At 40.1% G+C, this 19,640-nt stretch overlaps 1 protein-coding gene and 1 long non-coding RNA gene across 7 annotated transcripts in view; one reads left to right on the top strand and one right to left on the bottom strand.

Annotated features, from left to right (window-relative positions):
• The window catches only part of CRADD (CASP2 and RIPK1 domain containing adaptor with death domain), a 52,291-nt gene that overhangs the window by 4,320 nt on the left and 28,331 nt on the right, over nt 1–19,640 (top strand). For 3 of the 4 annotated variants that reach the window (XM_063133791.1, XM_063133792.1, XM_063133789.1), the window contains exon 2: nt 14,248–14,546. In XM_063133791.1, coding sequence (XP_062989861.1) covers nt 14,249–14,546 — 298 coding nt within the window. In that variant the 5' untranslated portion in view covers nt 14,248. Of the gene's footprint in view, nt 1–8,571; nt 8,736–14,247; nt 14,547–19,640 lie in introns of those variants that run through there. The other variant, XM_063133790.1, reaches the window with a different exon arrangement.
• Nucleotides 3,137–19,640, bottom strand: part of LOC134403533 (uncharacterized) — a 33,288-nt gene continuing 16,784 nt past the window's right edge. For 2 of the 3 annotated variants that reach the window (XR_010025813.1, XR_010025812.1), the window contains 3 exons: nt 18,147–18,234; nt 16,219–16,337; nt 8,999–9,349 (listed from right to left, as the gene is read on the bottom strand). This is a non-coding gene — a long non-coding RNA (uncharacterized LOC134403533). Of the gene's footprint in view, nt 3,886–8,998; nt 9,350–16,218; nt 16,338–18,146; nt 18,235–19,640 lie in introns of those variants that run through there. The other variant, XR_010025814.1, reaches the window with a different exon arrangement.

The raw sequence follows: 19,640 nt of genomic DNA, 5'->3' as shown, positions 1-19,640 counted from the left end.
AATTGTAGTCTAACACATCTGTTGGCCGCCAGGTTAGGGAAGGTTGGCATAAACTAATAGCATGCATGTTGTAGTGGCATTCATGAATTGGGACCCATGACGCTAACGCGAAGGGCGGGCAATCTTGGGAACAAAAGACAATCCCTGCGGGATTGGACCAGTGGCCCATCTACTCCAGCATCATGTTTCTTACAGTGGCCAATCAGATGCTTCTGGGAAGCCCACAAGCTTCCCAGAACCTTCCCCCATGGTTTCTCCCTAGCAACTAGTATTTAGTGGCATGCTGTTACTGACCCTGAAATTTGATGTAGCTGTCATGATTAACAGCTGTCGATAGACCTGTGCTCCATGAATTGTCTAAGCCCCTTTTAAACATATCTAAGTGACCATCAGCATGACTTGTGCTGAATTCCATACATTAATTATTTATTGTATAATGAAGGACTTTCTTTTGTTGGTCTTAATTTAATTGCTAATCAATAGTTTGGGTTTTAACATGATTCTGAAAGAAAAATGACTCCATTATTTTACACTTATGAGTACATTGGCTGCATGTGGCATTTTACTGTGCAATCTATTGCATTTTTACTTTGAAGAAAGTCCTACAAAGTTCAATGGCTTGGGCATGCTGGGAGTTGCAGGACTTTTTTCTGTCTAAAGATGCATAGGATTGTGACCCAAGACTCTTGGTATTTGTATCCTGACTAGTCTTCATTTTATATACATACATTTAAATATGTGATGTCAACAGGGGGAGGGATAGGTCAAACTTTACTCCTCACTCCTCTAAAACTCCAGTTTATCTGTAAGATTTGGGTGCAAGATTACACATGTAGTAATCCATGTGTGATTGTGAATATAGCTGGCAGCAGTTGCTTCTGTGATTTGTTTTAGGTATTGCAATCATGGAAGTTATTGCTAGTCATATCAGATCACTTGGTTCACACGTTACATTTGTTAAAACTAGTTAGAGCTTTCCTGTGACTCACTTTATTCATTGACTCTGGAGTCAGAGGCCTGGTCTATGAGGGGCGCAGGAGCTCACACAGTGAGATCACCCAAGAATCTTTGGGGATATAAATGTTGGCCCAGAGTTTTACCACACAAGAGGGGAGATGTGCTACCTCCAGCCTGGCCAGATCCAACAGCTGAATATTTGTCATAGTGCACTGCACCATTCAAAAGGAGGGCTGACAGGAAGCAGGAAGTATATTGATGGTGCTATATAAATAAATAAATAACAGGGAGCAGGAAGTATAGGGTAAAGATGTCAGCACTAGCAAATCTAAAAGCTTGGTGATTGCCAGCACTAATCCTGATGTTTGCGCACACAGAAAATTCCGGGATCACCAGTTTGGGCAAGGCATTTGTAATTTGACCTAGTGTCTGGATTATATTATTTATTTGTTGCTTCCCATTGCAAAAAGCCAGTGCTCACACACGCATATATAGAAATCCGTAATTAATATAACAGAAAAAAATCAATATAAACCATAATCAGGACAGTAATACAAATGAAAGCAAACACTGTAAAAACAATTATATGAATGGATGTGTTAAAATGAGTCAATTCCAGGCTAATTAAATGAACTATTTAAATAAACTTTTTAAAACATGGACTATTCCCCAGTTTTTAAGTTCCAAAGTTGGTTTTATCAGTAAACAAGCCAAACATGGGAGGAAGGGGCAAACTAACAGCACATATTAAAGAGCTATCTTATGTTTGTAGTTGTGGTGGCCTCATGATGACACCAAGTTTCCTCCACTCTTACATACGCATATACTTTTTCCCCATGCTGTGTTTTGTGTTCAAAATAAGCTCACTGGTTAGTGGGAACATGCAGTATAGCAGCATGTGTGTGCTCATTGAATTCACCCAGCAGCAATGGTGGTAGCACATCACAGTTGCAGAAAACACATCACCCATGCACCTGAGGGAAAGATGGGCCCAAGGCCTCTAGGCAAAGAATTATGCCTACTCTTCCCTGGCCTTTTGGGACAGTAACCATTTGTCTCTTAGTATTGGTGACACCAATGCATTTCTATAATGTTATTTTTCTTGGCATAGCAATGTTGAGAAACTATCACATATCCACACAGGCACTGGGAGAGACTTGTAAGAGACTGGATAGGTTTCTAATAAACAAATGCAGTGTCTCATATTTCAGTTTTTTTGTAGTTTCCAAACTGGAATGCTGCTCTATTGCAAACTAAAAACTAAACCTAGGACTAACAGATTAAATCTAGTTGCACCAGTGTTTGTCTTTTTCAAGAGCAGCAGCACACTTCAGCTCATATTACCAGAAAAAGTATTTCATGCTAACAAAGACCTTTATTATAAGCCTTTAAAAACAACACTTTCGCTATACAGTTTATGTAATGTGGTGAACCACTTGCAATTTTCTAATGGAATTTGGAAACATATATGGTCACCCTTCAAAATCCAGCATTATTACCGCTAGGTAACCCATATAGAAACGATAACAGCATTTTGAGAATGGGCTATTACTTTGGTTTTGTCTGACAAGCCCTGTGCAACAATTCAAAAATATTTAATATAAAAGAAAGCACAATTGATTGCCATTGAATTTACTCCCACACAATGTGGGAGTAATCAAAGTCCACTTCAGCTGGATCCTAAGGCTTATTCAATAGATATCCTCTTTTGTTACCAGCACCACTGATCAGTGGTGAATTAAAGTACAGTATGGAGTTGTATCCAACGATGTCATTCTAGCACAAAGCTTGTACTGCTTCTGGAAACTCCATTTTTATCCTTGCACAAGTGTCTAAGTGCCATGCTGGCTGTTGTACAAGATGTTGCACAAGCCATTGTGCAAGGTTTTCACAAATCTTTGCACAAGAGCCAGTGTGGTGCAGTGGCTAGAGTGTTGAACTGGAAATTAGGATATCCAGGTTCTAGTTCCCACACAACCATGGAAGTTCACTGGGTGACTGTGGGTCAGTCACAGACTCTCAGCCCAACATACCTCACAGGCTTGTTGTGAGGATAAAATAGAGAAGAGGACTGTATATGCTGCCTTGGGTTCCTTGGAGGAAAGAAGGTGGGACATTAATAATAATAATAATAATAATAATAATAATAATAATAATAAACAATAATAATAATAACGGAGAGGAGGAAGATTATGTATGCCACCTTAGGTTCCTTGGATAAAAAAGGTGTGATATAAATGTAATAAATAAATGAACAATAAATTGCACAAGGTCTTGCACAACTCCTTACGACCTTATTAGACTTGGTGATGCTTGCACTAATTGTGCTAGTTCTGACAGTGATTGTGCAACTGCTAGTGCAGCAAAACTAACTCTTGTAATTTTTCCACTAGCATAACATGGGATATTTATTTATTTATTGCATTTTTATACTGCCCAATAGCCAAAGTTGTCTGGGCAGTTCACAAAGATATCTCCCACAATATATGGCATTTATAAACACTTGGGATGTAACTTGTTAAAGTTTGATAAATAATAATTTCAATTTAAATTTGACACCAGGTGTAATTTCAGACTTTTCCCCAATATCTTCTGAAAATCCTGTATTGCCAGTTGGTCGTTCCATTGCGTAATTGCTGAGGTGTACATTATATACTTCCTTATTGGCAGGCCATCAAGCTCTTTGTAGGCTTCAATGTTTTGAAAAAAGTATTTGGTTTGAAATCTAAGTTACTTATGCTGACATCCAGGGCTAGCGTCAAGATTCAGCATGGTCGGGCAACTGCCCACACTCCAGCTTTTGTCCACTGAAAGAGCCTCCTGGACTTATTTTTCCTCTTCACCATTTCAACCTGCTTCTTGCTCTGGCCCAGACGAAGTTGGCAGTGAGAAGGAAGACCAGGAGATGCCACTGCCTGTTTCCTCTGCCTGTCAAGCAAGCAAGCATCAATGATGAGGACCAGGAGGAGCAATAGCTGCTGGTGACAATGGCAGTGAGAAGATAGACTTGTTGAGAGGGGGGGGGAGCATTAAGGGTGTCTTGCTCAAGCATTCTCAAAAAACTCAAGCTGGCACTGCTGACATTTACCATGTTAAGAATGTCTACCCCATCTGTCTGTTTAGCTTTCTTAGGGCACCTTAAAATTTTAAAATACTCTTTCATGGCGTTACTAATGCCAACCTAATTTCAGTCTAGGATGTGATCACAGGCTTGTTTTTAAAGGCCATATTTCTCCAATGGCATTACATTGTTCTCCTTTTTAAACTTATTAGATCTTTCTTCTCAAAAGCAGCACTGGGAAGGTCAAAGTGGTGGTATATCTGCTGATATTTTCTTTGGTATATATCTTTAAAGTCCAAGCCCCTTGGACTTAGTGAAAATAAGGTTGGATCAAAAGCCTCAGGAAACTCTGTTCTCTTGCAATCAAGAAACAGATTTCCATCAGAAGACTTGGAGCCATGATGAAATTAGTCAGGATAGAAAACTAGATATGCTCTGTAGTTATTACAACAGAAAGCTTAGTATATTTCTCATAAATTGTATTGCAGCATGTGACATGGGATTTTCAACAATGGGTGGCCAACATGCATTCAAACAATTGTGTTGGATCCAGGATCTGCCTTCTGTGAGAGGAAGGGCTCTGTTTGTAGAAGGAACACACACACACACACACACACACACACACCACAATTCATCTCATTCAGCAGGGACTCCTGTCTCTCTATGTAGTATTTTCAAGGGGCTGGAAGGGTTGCCAAGGGGTGGGGGATACAGAAAGTCAGTACAGTTAACCCAGTATAAATCTGGATTCAACTCTTACACTGGTCTTGGTGTAAAAGAGATGGTTTAATGAGATGGTTTGGCACAAAAGAATGTTAAAGAAATCATTGTGAGAATACAGAATAAGGATATTTTTTAGCACAAAAACAAGTTACTTAAATGTTCAAGATGAATGTGGAAGCATTACAGAATTCATTCAAGCTGCCAATAATATTGGCTTGTTAGAATCTATATATTTGTTCCCAGTTCTGCTGATTGATAATTTCACCAGCTGGACTAATGGTAGCCCAAATGACTAAAGCCATTTAGATGGTAGATGGCTCCAAATCTTCCACACCTCCACACTATTGCTTTCTAGATGGGACTTTTTGGTATTGAAAACTGCATCTAGCAAACCTTGATGACTGCATTTCCAGTATTGTATCCACCTGCATAGTTTTCTTATGCTCTTCAAAACCAAGTAATAAACAAAATGTAGTCCAATAGCAGCAAATTTATCAATACATTCAAGAAAATAGAAAGATTCACATATAATGTAAACGCAATAGCCTTCCCCCCTTCCCCACCAGCCTTTCCACAATTCCTTGATAACACTAGTTTGAGTTGAGCATGTAAAGGTGCAGGCCTGTGCAGGTTTTGACAGAAAAAAACATCCTGCAACTTTTTTTTCTGTCTAGGATTGCACCCTAAGGACACAATCCTATGTGATCCTTCCTGAGTACTTGTAAGCCTCTGAACCCAGGGGCTTACAAGTATCCAATACAGAGCAGGAGGTACATTGTTTATCCTGCTCTGCATTTTAGCTACATGGACACTTCACCCATCTGGTGGAGGCATTGGAAACGGGGAGGAAAGGAGGCTGCGGATAGCTCATATCCCAACTCCCAGCCTCCTTCCCACCCACTGGCATGCCCCCTTCCTTTCCTCTATGAGCTCATGTTTGCAAGCTTGTAAAGGGAGTTGGTTGTGGTTCTCTCCACACCAGCTGCAAGGGGGTGGGAAGCTTGGCCTCCTGGATCCGAGGCTAGGGCGCTGTCTCTGGACTTGGATCCAAGAATCCAAAATATCCTGTGTCCCCCAGATGCTGTTTTAGGATTGCTCTCTAAATGTCTTTAGCTAGAGCAGGGGTGCAGAAACTCCATCCCACTCCATCTAGCCTGCAGAAGGTCTGCATCTGACCCATGGAGGCTAGCACCCAGTCTGTGAGCCCTGCGCCCACTGGCTTCCAAGCCCTGCTCGGAAGAGCTCTGCTCCCTCCACTCTACCCGGTTTTGTGAAGGATGAGGGGGAGAGGAATCCTACCCTGTGCTGTTGTTTCATTCTGTGTGGGTCTTCTCTAGCTGGTAAAGCCCATGTTCAGGGAAACTGGGGAAGAGCCTGTCCCAGTCGTCCACCCCCAACCCAACCCTTTTGGTTCTGCGCTTCTGAGCTACAGCCAGCAGTACCTGATTTGACGCACACATGCAAGATTAGACACATTTTTTGACATTTGATACATTGCCTTGAAAGCAAACACTGCCGTGAATTATGAAAGGAAACTATTTAATAATGCTGTGAGTCATGGTTCTGGCTTACATTAAATACTACAATTTCAAACAGAAACATAAAGCGATTCTTATTGGCTTATGCCTTTTGTCCATGCAGGCGAGCCTTAGAATCCTTCTGCTTCAATGCTGCCTTTAACTTGTAATTAGCATTGTATCTTAAAACAGCTTCCAAGTGTACTTTGTATGTTTCTTAATGCTTCTCTCGTTTTTGTACATGCTTTGTCAAGACATAGCCCTAAAAAGCAACTAAAAACATACTGTAAACAAACAAACAAAATAAGGGTAGAAAGGAGACCTTATTCTGTTTCTTAAAACTAGAAACATTTGTGTATCTATGGACTGGTACAGAGTTCTTCTATAGTTTGTAAACTGAACAGTTTCTGCTTTCATTCCAATTATTTCCAATAGCTATTTCAGGTACTTCCATTACTTTCAATGTGTGTTTAGTTTTTATTGTAATTAGGGCCACCATGTTTAGTTGATTAATTGGTTACTCAATTAAAACCTTATGATGGACTAAAATTTATCCCCAACTAATCAGACAATTTTTACAAAACCTGTTAATTATGTTTAATGTAAGAGCTTATTTAAAAAACTGCAGATGGAAGGCTTAGAAGAGGGAATTCCCTCTTTTAAAGCCCCTACAAAGTCAACTGGAGATGGCAGAAGATTAGAGATGTTTTTAACAGGTAGTTCACAATATTTCTTGAAAGCTTAAGAAAGACAACCCAGAAAATGGGATTCTTAAGAGTCATGCCAAATTTTATTTGGGGGAACACTTAAACCTGGATAAGGCAGCTTTTTCATGTAGTGGAATGGATTACAAAATGAAGGTATTGCATAGAAAAAATTTCTCAGACTCAAGAAACTACTAATCTAATGATTTTTTTAAAACCCACCAAGTTTAAATAGCAGTTGACAGTTTAATACGTAACCAGTTCCGTAAATTTGTTCAAGCATAGAGCTTTGGAAGACTGCACATTTACAGTTGTTACTTTAAATTCACATCTAATTAAAGTCATGATTTTGTGAGATTAATTAGAAAGACTGACCCTCAGCCATGCCCACCACTTTTATGCAACCCCTGACAGAAATCACATTAATATAACTCAATATTATCAATACAGCACTTTAGGACTCATGCCACCATGATGCCACCTTTTTAAATCCTTTCTCAAAACCCACCTTTTCTGCATTTGATACATCCCCCTTTGTTCCCATGCCCTCCTATAACTCCACCTGTAGCTCCACCTAAGCATGTGCAACCATAGAAACAAATGCATATTGCTTCTCTGTTTATCCCTGTCTCCACTTCATTTGTTGTTGAGTTTTAGACTGCAAACTGGTTGTGGCAGGAACCTATACTCTTTATATGCTGTAAATCAGCACACACACTGTACTGTTAGTCTTACTTAAAGTAAACCCATTGAAATGAATGGGAAAATAGTGGATAAAAGCTATGATCATCATCATCATCCAATAGTATTTGGGAAATATTGAATTGAACTGGGCCTCAAAGAACAAGGCTTTGATAATTAACATAATTTCATTGATGAAACGCGCGCGCACACACACACACTTAAAAGAAACTCTATCCAAATTAAATGCCTTCATGTTGCTAGGAGGTATATTGTCAAACTGCACAAACTAAAAGCTTATAATAATCAGCATTGTTCACAAACCAACAGTTACTGCTGGTCTGATTTTTATTTTTTGAACCTTTGGAAGGCGAAATATCCATACCATAACTGTGATGTTATATTTCACAAATAAATACGGAGAAATTAACAGAATTGTTGTGACAGTCTCAGTCCACATCTGCTATATAGTGGTTGTGATGGCACACACAACGTTTAGCTTAATAACGTTGGACTACATTGTGCTCTAAGCTGCTCTCAGTCCCAGTTTCATCTCCAACTCTCAATAGCAACACTGTGCACGGCTGTTGTAAGCACTCTCTTTCAGCTTTATAAACCCCTTTCTCTGTCTGCAGTGTGGCAAGAACTACACTGGACTACACTGGAGGGTAGTTGTAAACTACTGTCTCAACTTCAGCCTCATCTCCAACACTGCATGACTATCACAAGCCATTCTCAGTGACATCCCCACTCTCAACTAGAAATGGGAGGATAATAGCTACGGAGTGTTTAATTTTTTTAAAAAAAAAAAACAATAATCACATTTTTCACCCGAAATAAGAGTTTGAAAGACATGAGCTTCTTTATTGGCTCCCACCTTTGATAGACGGGACACGTTGCTGCCCACTCATAATTACCCTCAAGTCCTGGCTTGATTCAGTGTTGTGTGCGTCCTCCATTTAAATTTTGCCCTTTTTAAATATGGGAGGAGAGCACTTCCTGTTCGGGGATTTTGCCTTCAAGAAAGATGGTGCTGAAAGAGCGATTTGGGCGACTGCCTGGGGTTGATAAATGATCCCCGCGCTTAATTTTGTAAGTATTTTTTTACAGAAAAACATCCCCCCCCCCGCTTCCTCTGGATGATTATGTAATTTCCCCCGGAGAGTTCTCGGAGCAATCCATGCCATTGTTTCGTGTTTTAAAGCTTCCTTTGTGCTCTTTCGGTTTTCAGTTTTTATTTTCGTGCAAGCTACCTGCCATTTCTTTGCGCTCTCTCTCTCTCTCTCTCTCTCTCTGTGTGTGTTTTAAAAGGGGGGGGTGTATTTAAATCCCGTCATTGAGAGGCAGACAAAGGCTTTCCATTGTACATAGATCTTTATTTATTTTTTGCAGTGTTTGCTACAATTGCTGCTGGGTATTTCTTTGCAGCCAGGTTTTCAACGATAAATTAAAAACATGGTGAATGCTAAACCACGAAGGGTGTAAAAGAGTGACTAGGCGAAAAAGCTTGTAAAGTTGTGCAAACTGGTTGCCAGTCTATTTCCCCTTGAAATGTATTAGACTCCCATTATCCCCAACAGTGCCCACAGTGGCTGAAGGATTATGGCAATTGCACTTCAACGCATGTTTGGAGGGTACCAGGATGGGGAGGGTTTTGGAGGGGGTGGTCAGGTCTACTACGAAACCCATGTATCTTGACTTGAACTCTATAGAAGGAAAATAAGATATATGAGAGTTCTATACATATATCTGACTTTTTAATATTTGCTAAATATGTTTTAATGCTCATGCTTTTAGTAGTATTTTATCTTGTTTTATATATTGATTGTTTTAACTCTTATTTGCAAGCTGTCCTTTGAGATCTTATTTATTTTATGTTGTTTTATTCAGTAACTTGTGTCCTGAACTTTATGTCTCAAACAGGACCTTAAATATCATGAAAAAAATTATTTATTTATTTATTTCATTTCTACACCACCCAATAGCCGAAGCTCTCTGGGCGGTTCACAAAAATCAAAACCATGAAGAGCATAATAAAACAACCAACAATTTAAAAACACAAATACAAAATGCAATATAAAAAGCTCGACCAGGATAAAACCACACAGCAAAAATTGATATAGGTTAAAATATGAGATTAAAACAGCAGAGTTTAAATTTAAGTTAAATTAGTTGTTAAAATACTGAGAAAATAAAAAGGTCTTCAGCTGGCGATGAAAGGAAAACAATGTAGGCACTAAGCGAACCTCTCTGGGGAGCTCATTCAACAGCCGGGGTGCCACAGCAGAGAAAGCCCTCCTCCTAGTAGCCACCTACCTCGCTTCCTTCGGCAGGGGCTCACGGAGAAGGACCCCTGTGGATAATCTTAAGCTCCAGGCAGGCACATATGGGAGGAGGCGTTACTTCAAATAACCTGTCCCCAAGCCGTTTATTATTATTATTATTATTATTATTATTATTATTATTATTTATTTATATAGCACCATCAATGTACATGGTGCTGTACAGAGTAAAACAGTAAATAGCAAGACCCTGCCGCATAGGCTTACAATCTAATAAAATCATAGTAAAACAATAAGGAGGGGAAGAGAATGCAAACAGGTACAGGGTAGGGTAAGGAGGCACAGGGTAGGGTAAAACTAACAGTAGAAAGTAACAGTAGAAGTCTGCACAACATCAAGTGTTAAAAGCTTTAGGAAAAAGAAAAGTTTTTAGTTGAGCTTTAAAAGCTGCGGTTGAACTTGTAGTTCTCAAATGTTCTGGAAGAGCGTTCCAGGCGTAAGGGGCAGCAGACGAAAATGGACGAAGCCGAGCAAGGGAAGTAGAGACCCTTGGGCAGGCGAGAAAGATGGCATCAGAGGAGCGAAGAGCACGAGCGGGGCAATAGTGTGAGATGAGAGAGGAGAGATAGGAAGGAGCTAGGCCATGAAAAGCTTTGAAGGTTAACAGGAGAAGTTTATATTGGATTCTGAAGTGAATTGGAAGCCAATGAAGAGATTTCAGAAGCAGAGTAACATGGTCGGAGCGGCGAGCCAAGAAGATGATCTTTGCGGCAGAGTGGTGAACAGAAACCAACGGACTGATGTGAGAAGAAGGAAGGCCAGAGAGAAGAAGGTTGCAGTAGTCCAACCGTGAAATAACCAGTGCATGAACAAGCGTCTTGGCAGAAGAGACAGACAAAAATGATCGAATCCTGGCAATATTATACAGGAAAAATCGACAAGATTTAGCTACTGCCTCAATATGAGGAATAAAGGAGAGCGAGGAGTCGAATATAAAGCCAAGGCTACGAGCTTCCTTGACTGGAGTAAGCGTAACATCATTGACAGTAAGAGAGAATGAGAGATGAGGAGAAGGTTTAGGAGGAAAAACAAGCAGTTCAGTCTTTGCCATGTTAAGTTTCAAGCAACGATGAAGCAGCCAAGCTGAGATATCTGAAAGACATGCTGAGATACGATCGTGAACATCAGGAGAAAGTTCCGGAGATGACAGATATAGTTGTGTATCATCGGCGTACAGATGATATTGGAGGCCATGAGATTGAATAAGCTTGCCCAAGGGCAACATGTATAAGGAAAACAACAACGGGCCAAGCACCGAGCCTTGCGGAACCCCTACTGAAAGGGGAAAGGAGGAAGACGAGCTGCCATTAGCCAACACGCTGAAAGAGCGACCCGCTAGATAGGAGGCAAACCAGTTATAGACAGAGCCACAAAATCCAAGGTCATGAAGGGAATCTAAGAGAAGATCATGATCAACCGTGTCAAAGGCTGCAGTTAGATCAAGGAGAATAAGAACGGAAACATTAACATTCAAAGCCGTTTAGGGCTTTGAATGTTAATACCAGCACTTTGAATCTGGCCGGGACCTGGACTGGCAGCCAATGAAGTTGTAGAAGGACTGGCGTGATATGATCTTGTCGGCCAGTCCCTGTTAGTAGGCGGGCTGCCCTGTTTTGTACCAGCTGAAGTTTCCGGACAGTTTTCAAAGGCAGCCCCACATATAACACATTGCAGTAATCCAAACGAGAGGTTATCAGAGCATGGATAACTGTAGCTAGGCTATCTCTGTCCAGATAAGGGCGTAGTTGGTATATCAACCTGAGCTGATAAAAGGTGCTCTTTGCCACTGAGTTCACCTGTGCCTCAAGTGACAGTTCTGGATCCAAGAGCACCCCCAAACTACGGAACTGATCCTTTAGAGAGAGTGCAACCCTGTCCAGGACAGGGTAAACATCACCTCGCTGGACAGATGAACCACCCGCTAACAGTACCTCCGTCTTGTCTGGATTGAGTCTCAGTTTGTTAGCCCTCATCCAGTCCATTACCATGCCCATGCACTGGTTGAGAACAGCCACTGCCTCACCTGGGTTTGATGAAAAGGAAAGGTAGAGTTGGGTATCATCCGCAAATTGGTGACACCTCAGTCCACATCTCCAGGTAACCTCCCCCAGTGGCTTCATGTATATGTTAAACAGCATAGGGGATAAAATAGAGCCCTGTAGAACCCCATGGCTTAGGAGCCACGGCACAGAGCAATAATCCCCCAGTACCACCTTCTGGAATCGGCCATCCAAGTAGGAGCGGAACCACTGCAACGCAGTACCTCCAACTCCCAGCTGAGACAGCCTATCCAGAAGAATACCATGGTCGATAGTATCGAAAGCCGCTGAAAGGTCCAGGAGAACCAACAGGGTCGCACTCCTCCTGTCTCTTTCCCGGCAGAGGTCATCCCACAGGGCGACCAAGGCAGTTTCCGTTCCAAAATAAGGTCTGAAACCCGATTGAAACAGATCAGGTTAATCCGTTTCATTCAAGAGAGAATGTCACAAAAAGTATCATGATGGCGCTATATAAATAAATAATAATAATAATTCCAGAAGCAAGAACAAAAATCACCTCTCATTTTTATAAAGCACCAAGGTTCAGTCACTGAGGGGCTGGCCAAAACTCCCAGGGGCAGAGTATTACAAAGCCTCAGTGCCACAATGAAGAAGGCCCTGTCTGACATACTTACCAACCAGGCTTCATTGGACATGGAACACCACTTTCACTGAAGACTTAAATGATGGTCAGAATCAGGTGGGAAGACATGGTGCTTTAGGACTTTAAGACCTTTGGGCTGGGGTCTCCAAGGTGCCTACAGACAGCTCTCCTGGTTCCTCATAGGCTCTCTGCCCCTCCTGACTTTTATTTTATTTCTTAAGATGGTGATGATTTTAAACTGCGAGGCTTGCATAGAGCTGAAGTGATGCCTTCCAGCACCATTTTATTTGGGTTCAAAAGAGAGGTTTTGTGGTATGGAGCTCAGACTTCCACCTCTGTCTTGTAGTTATATCTTGAGCAATTTACTTTTTTTTAGCTTCAGCAGTTTGTCTTCTGTGAAATAGCTTTTGGTGACCACTTTGGTAGCCATTTTATGAATCGGCAAGTCCCTCCCCATGGCAGCCATTTTGTGAGAACGCCCAGGACATTCTTACAAAATTCTAAATATGCCAAAATAAGAACATAAGATAAGTGCCATGCTGGATCAGAACTAGGGTCCATCTAGTCCAGCACTCTGTTCACACAGTGGCCAACCAGCTGTTGACCCAAATTGACCCCAAAAGGTTGGGGATCCTTTTACACATATGTGTCCTGGAAATGGGTGGAACATCATTGAAGAAAGTTTTAAATGTTTGAAGTGACCCTTAGTATGTGGTGAGTACTATACATGTCAACGGAAGCAAAGAGATGTGAAAGTCTTGCAAAAGGATTATAAAGGGAGAAGGCTTTCCAGTCTTAAAACCCACACTTTTTAGTTTCTTCAAAACTGTGTTTATGGTGCTAAAATTATGCAGGAAGTATAATCTAAATTTTTTTTTTAATGTTTTCAACTTTAAAATGCCCTTCCTTAGTGTTATAAGACAAACAGGCTTCAGGTTCTCTTTGGCTACGTTTGGACAACATGACAGTCAACTGTGGGTTGCTGCCAAAAATTTAGGGTGACCATATGAAAAGGAGGACAGGGGTCCTGTATCTTTAACAGCTGTATTGAAAAGGAAATTTCAGCAGGTGTCATTTGTATATATGGGGAACTTGGTGAAATTTTCTCTTCATCACAACAGTTAAAGCTGCAGGTGCCCTGTCCTCTTTTAAATCTGGTCACTCTAGTATAGCTCCTGTACTTTTAACTGCTGTGATGAAGAGGAAATTTCACCAGGTTCTCCACATATACAAATGACACCTGCTAAAATTCCCTTTTTTGTGCAACTGTTAAAGATACAGGAGTCTGTCCTCCTTTTCATATGGTCACCCTAGAAATCTATACTGCCAGCTGGACTAGAGCAGCAGCTGCCGCTTTGACTGTTCTTGCCTTGTGACTCTGTGGCTGATGCCCCCCCACACACACACAACACGATAACCATTATTGGTTGAAATAGCGAACTCTGCACAGCGTTGATTATTTGTGTTGGTTATTTTAGCCAAATAACCAACTGTTGGTTAAAAAACTCCCACCACACAACACAATAACCCACGATGGGTTAAATAACCAACCGTTAACTATTTAAACCACCATTAGTTATCATGTTGTCTGAATCCAGTCTGTGTTTCTTCTATTTCAGGATGGATGCAAGAGACAAGCAAGTTCTGCGCTCATTGCGCCTGGAGCTGTGTGCAGAACTGCTGGTGGAGGGCCTTATCATTCAATATCTTTACCAAGAAGGAATTCTAACAGAAAACCATATGCAAGAAATAAGGTCCCAAGTCACCAACCACAGGAAAACCATGATGCTTCTTGACATACTACCTACACGAGGGCCCAGGGCTTTTGAGACCTTCCTAGAATCCTTACAAGAGTTTCCGTGGGTGAGGGACAAACTTGAGGCAAAGCGTAATGAAGTTATGGTAGTTGCACCTGCAGGTAAGATCTAAACTCTTAGTGCTTTGGGGAACTTCACTCTTGCCATAGATCAAAGAACTGCATTCATAACTAAATGAAATGTCATTTTGTGATCTGGTTAGTGCAACATGCCTGTTTTTGTTATTGTTTGTTTGTATAATTAATACTTGCCATCCCCTTCCCAAAATATTCATTAGGACTGCAGTATATTGTGCTAGAAGGAATGTTTATACTACTAATTGTTATACAGGGTAAGGGAGAATTTATCACATTTGTGCTTGAAGCGAAAAAGGTTAAACATTTCCTCTCTGTGTGTTCAGTCCCTAAGAAAATGACACACGCTCACACTTGCACTTAATATTTTATTTTAACCACACAAGCATGCTCACTAACTATGCAATAAAAATAAGATCTGATTTGGCCCTTCATCAAAAGTGCTAAAGCTGTGACATCCTGTACCACTTCATATTGGAGCTCTCATGATTGAATGTTTCTCCTTTTAAAAAAAAAAGTTCCTTGCATAGAGAACACTAGATGTCTACCCAAAATGACATCTAGTTTTCTATGTCCAGGTTATTTTTTCGGAGTAGGAATATTTTCGTAACAAATTAAATTATGTTGAATTCTCTGCCTTAGGAGAGCTATCTAGCGTCTGCTACGTTATGTTTCATCTCTTTGAACCTTTTGTTTAGGCAGGTGTTTAATCTTCATTAGCTGATTATGTTTTACAGTGTTGGATTGTTTTCTGCTGCCTCAGTCTTTTTTTTAATTTTTAAAGGATCTTAATTGAATGTCTTATTGTGTTGTTTATTGATGGATTGCCTTGGGGTTTTTTTTTTGAGCCGCCTGGAGTGCTGTATAGTTGAAGGGAAGAATAATCTTATTATAAAAATAAATATTCATTCAGCTGAGCCCCTGCTGCAGCCCTTGATAGTTAGCTTGCTTCAGAGCAGATGTCAAGGTTAAGGTAGATGTTGAAAATCTATTCTCTATTGGAAGGGCCCATTCATATCTTATAGGAAATCATGGCTGATGTACTGATTACATGGTTGCTCCCTAAGCAACTGCTGCCCAGATAGGCAGCTCTGGCTGTGGTGGAGTCTTTGGCTCAGACTCTGTGTTCAACTACATACAGATGTTGCAAAGGGCAGTGGGGTGAAGCTATGAGGAAGCCGCAGCAAAGCTGTTCCAATAGCACAAGGCTGAGCAACGTGTGACCTTCAGATGTTTTGGCCTACAACTTCCATGATCCCTCACCATTGGTTATGGTGGCTTGGGATGGTGGGCACTGTATGCTAAAACCTCTGTAACACCACAAGTTGCACACCCCTGCACTAGCATAAGAAGTGGGCCTAGGAATTATAGGTATAGTAGAATGCTAGCCTTTAAATATAGTCTGTTTAAAAATATACAGCTAGGGAAGGCTATCACAGTTTTTAAAGCTCAGCTGAAAACTTTTCTTTTTTCTAAAGCTTTTAGAACTTGATTTTGACCTTACTTTTATACTGTTAGTTTTACTCTTCCCTGTGCCTGTTTGGTGCATTCCCATCCGTTTCCTTTTGTTTTATTATGATTTTATTAGAATGAAAGCCTAAGCAGCAGGGTTTTGCTATTTTATTGTTTTACTCTGTACAGCACCATGTACACTGATGGTGCTGTATAAATAAATAAATAAATAATAAACCAGCCTTACCCAACTTGGTGCCCTCCAGATGTTTTGGCATACAACTCATGGTATTCCATTGCCCATGTTGGTTGGGGCTGATGGGAAGCAAAATCCAAAACATCTTGGGAACACGAGGTTGGAGAAGGCTGCAATAATAATAAGAAGAAGAAGAAGAAGAAGAAGAAGAAGAAGAAGGTTTTAATCTCATGTATATTCGCTATTCTCGATTATGCTAACAAAAGCAGAGAGGAATTGACTTTAAAGTTGAGTTATTCCCTCTCAATTGCTTGCACATCAAAAGCACTGCAATCTGAAAATGCTGTTTGGAAGCAGCCGTTCCAATCCTTGGGTCCCCAAATGGTCCTGGACTACAACTCCCATTTTGCATGACTTCTTCAATTGTCATTTTTATCAAGGAATTAGAGAAACTTTTATTTTCCCTAATACCCGATCTTTTCCTTGTGTATACTAGAGTCCTTCGTGGTTATTTTACTTGAAGGTTCTAACATTCTAGTTACAGAGCCAGTTGCGAAGTTTTTAAATACAGCCATCTGAATCAGACCCTCTATACTTGTTTCATGACTCTGCTCTTAACTTTGATATATTATATTTTTCAGTACATATTTTATATTTACATATTCTTTCCCCCCCTCTATGTGTGTGGTTGTTAGACCGAAAATAATAAACTGCTGCTACTACTCTCTTCATCCACAGATAGCATGGTCAGGGGTGTTGTAGGATAACATAGAATTCCAAGGTTGAGGTCTTCTGAATAAAGGTTAACAATGTTGATATGTAGTAAATCTGGTTCTCATTGACTAAATGTAAGGGAGAATTGAAAGAGACAACACTCAGGTAATCTTTGTTAATATACAAAAGTGAAAATAATGTACATATTGGGTAGCTCAGCTTGGAAAATCTTGACTTTGGGGGTTTAAATGAAATACATGCCATGTGTAAGCTGCCAGACTTCAGGAGCTGTTTCATTTGTTGCAGCTTATTATCATTTACACACTGTAGTACTTTTTCAGATCATAAATCTCATATGTTACCTTTCCAGGCTGGTGTTAATAGGCTAAAGATTTAAAGCATTAACTGGAATCTTTATTTGTGTAGTAGTTTAGCTTCACACTTATCTATTCCAATCAAGGTTTTTGTTCTAGAATAACCAAAATCAATTTGTTGCCAAGTATTTATGTAATGTAGAAAAGGGTTTTGATTAGATCAAAGCTTTTTATTTGGCCACATACAATTAGAAAGTTCCCAAGGGAAGCGTCTAACTTACTCCTGCATCCAGAGTTTTCTCAAGGAATTAAATATGGGGCATTCATATGGTTATACTCTTCTTATGGTAGTTTTTATTATAGCTGAAGTAATCCATCCCTTGGTACTATCATCAGACTCTCTGATATGGCTGTCAAATTCTACACATTTTAGGGATGAACTACTGAATGAGAATGACATTTTCCTTAACAAGTTTGTTAAACAACCCCTGAGTATAAAGTATCCTTAAAAATACTTACATTTCCTGGAAACAGACACACACACACACACACACACACACACACTGTGGACATAACTCTGCTTTAGTTGTTAACTGCAGTTAATGGAAAGTTCGGAAAGCTGGGTTTGCTTACATCCCGGAGCCATAGTTAATTCCCATGCTGGTGTTCTATTTTCATTGACTGTCAATGTTTTCAGAACAGTGGTGAAAGACTAGTTTGTCTGATTGGGTTCTCTGACTGCATTCTCCACAGAGTGGCTTAATTTTTGCAAACAAGCCACCCTGAGAACCTATGGTTTGTTGTAAGAGTTGTTCATACCCATGATTGGTTGCCATGTCGTCCAAACCCAAGAGTGTGATTTTATTGTAGGTTGCTGGGATAGGCCTACAGAACCATTTGGCAAAAGTGGCAAAAAACAACAACCTGATGTGCCGTTCTTCGCAATCTTACCAGTGCCGCCTTCAGCCTCCCTCGTCAGCAACTGCCCCTTCACCGATGCCGAAATTGCACTTTGAAAGGATCATCACTCATTTGCCACCTTTTAAAAAAATTAATCACCTCACAATTGTGCAGATAGGGTCCTACAAACATATATATATATATATATATATATATATATATATATATATATAATATTTCAGTCCTTTGCAAGCATTAAGGAGCACATTTAGAGCTATCTGATATGTGCAGTATTGCCTGTTCAATTTCCTGGTACGTTTCAGCTCTTAAAGGAAGTCTGGAAATAGAGTAGGTAACATACAAGGAAATTGGTAGTAGGTTAAATTCTGCACAGTTGGGAAGGACTGGAGGAGAAATAATAGTAAGAGAAAGGAGGAACCCAGTATTGCAGTTCAAAAGTACCTAAAATTGGGGGGGGGGAGCCAAATGAGTAAGTGCACCAAAAGGGGGGGGGGGAATAACTCCCCCTTGGAAATGTGATCTTCTCACTTTTAAGTGTGTTGAATTGACACTTCTCAGTGTCCTCCACTTTTTCAACACTTTGCCAAGTCTGTGTATACTCTTTCCCCCCTTTACTTTTCTGAAAAGAATGTAGCACATTCTTTTCAAAAAACCTGAGAGATCAAGATTCCACACTTTCACGTTTCATTAATTTTTGTAAACCACACAGAGGACTTTGGCTATGGGGCAGTTTAGGCATGTAATACATGAATGAATGGATAAATCAATGAAAAGTCTCTTATCTCTTAAATAAAATTTATCTCTTAAATAAATTTTAACTTGATGTTTTAAATTTGTAATTTTGCATTGCTGCTGTTTTTATCTGGTTGAGCTTTTATATTGTATTTTATATTATGGTTTTATACTGTTGATTTATACTTTGAATGGTTTTAATTTTTGTGAACTGCCCAGAGAGCTCCGGCTATTGGGCAGTATAGAAATGTAATAAATAAATAAATATCTGACTTTACATGTAGCAGTCCTGGCTGTGCCCAAGGGCACCTTCCCACTGCCTTTCCCTGTACCTCTTGTCTAGAAAACAAGGTGACCCCAGACATTGCCACCCCTGCTCTAACATACGTTGTTGCTTATGATCTCTCAATAAAGCATCTATAGTCTAAAGGTTTTGTTTTTGAGTGTGAAAGGTGACCTTGTTCTCTGGATTTAAACAGTAATTTTAGTTTCCTTTAAAAGCAAAAAGGAAATGTTAGCTAATCAGTAAAAATACATTGTTTGTGTGGTACTTTCTAGATGTGTTTGTGCTGCAGCTGCCTTCATCCCAAGCCAAACTGGGGCTGATGGGTGTTGTAGTTCAATACAGGTAGTTCAATATAGGTAGAGGAAGGCTGGTGCAGAAAATATTATTTCCAGTTTGGGAGAAATGGTATTACTAAAAGTGAAATGTTTATTATTTGCCAACGAAAGAATTGATTCTAAGGCATCAATTTACCTCTTAGAATTGTGCTTAACCTTGTGAAAAAAAGC

This window comes from Elgaria multicarinata, chromosome 9, assembly GCF_023053635.1.
Source record: "Elgaria multicarinata webbii isolate HBS135686 ecotype San Diego chromosome 9, rElgMul1.1.pri, whole genome shotgun sequence".
Lineage (NCBI taxonomy): Eukaryota > Metazoa > Chordata > Lepidosauria > Squamata > Anguidae > Elgaria > Elgaria multicarinata.
The sequence above is the reverse complement of the archived record's forward strand: the minus strand, read 5'-3'. Positions and strand labels throughout refer to the sequence as shown.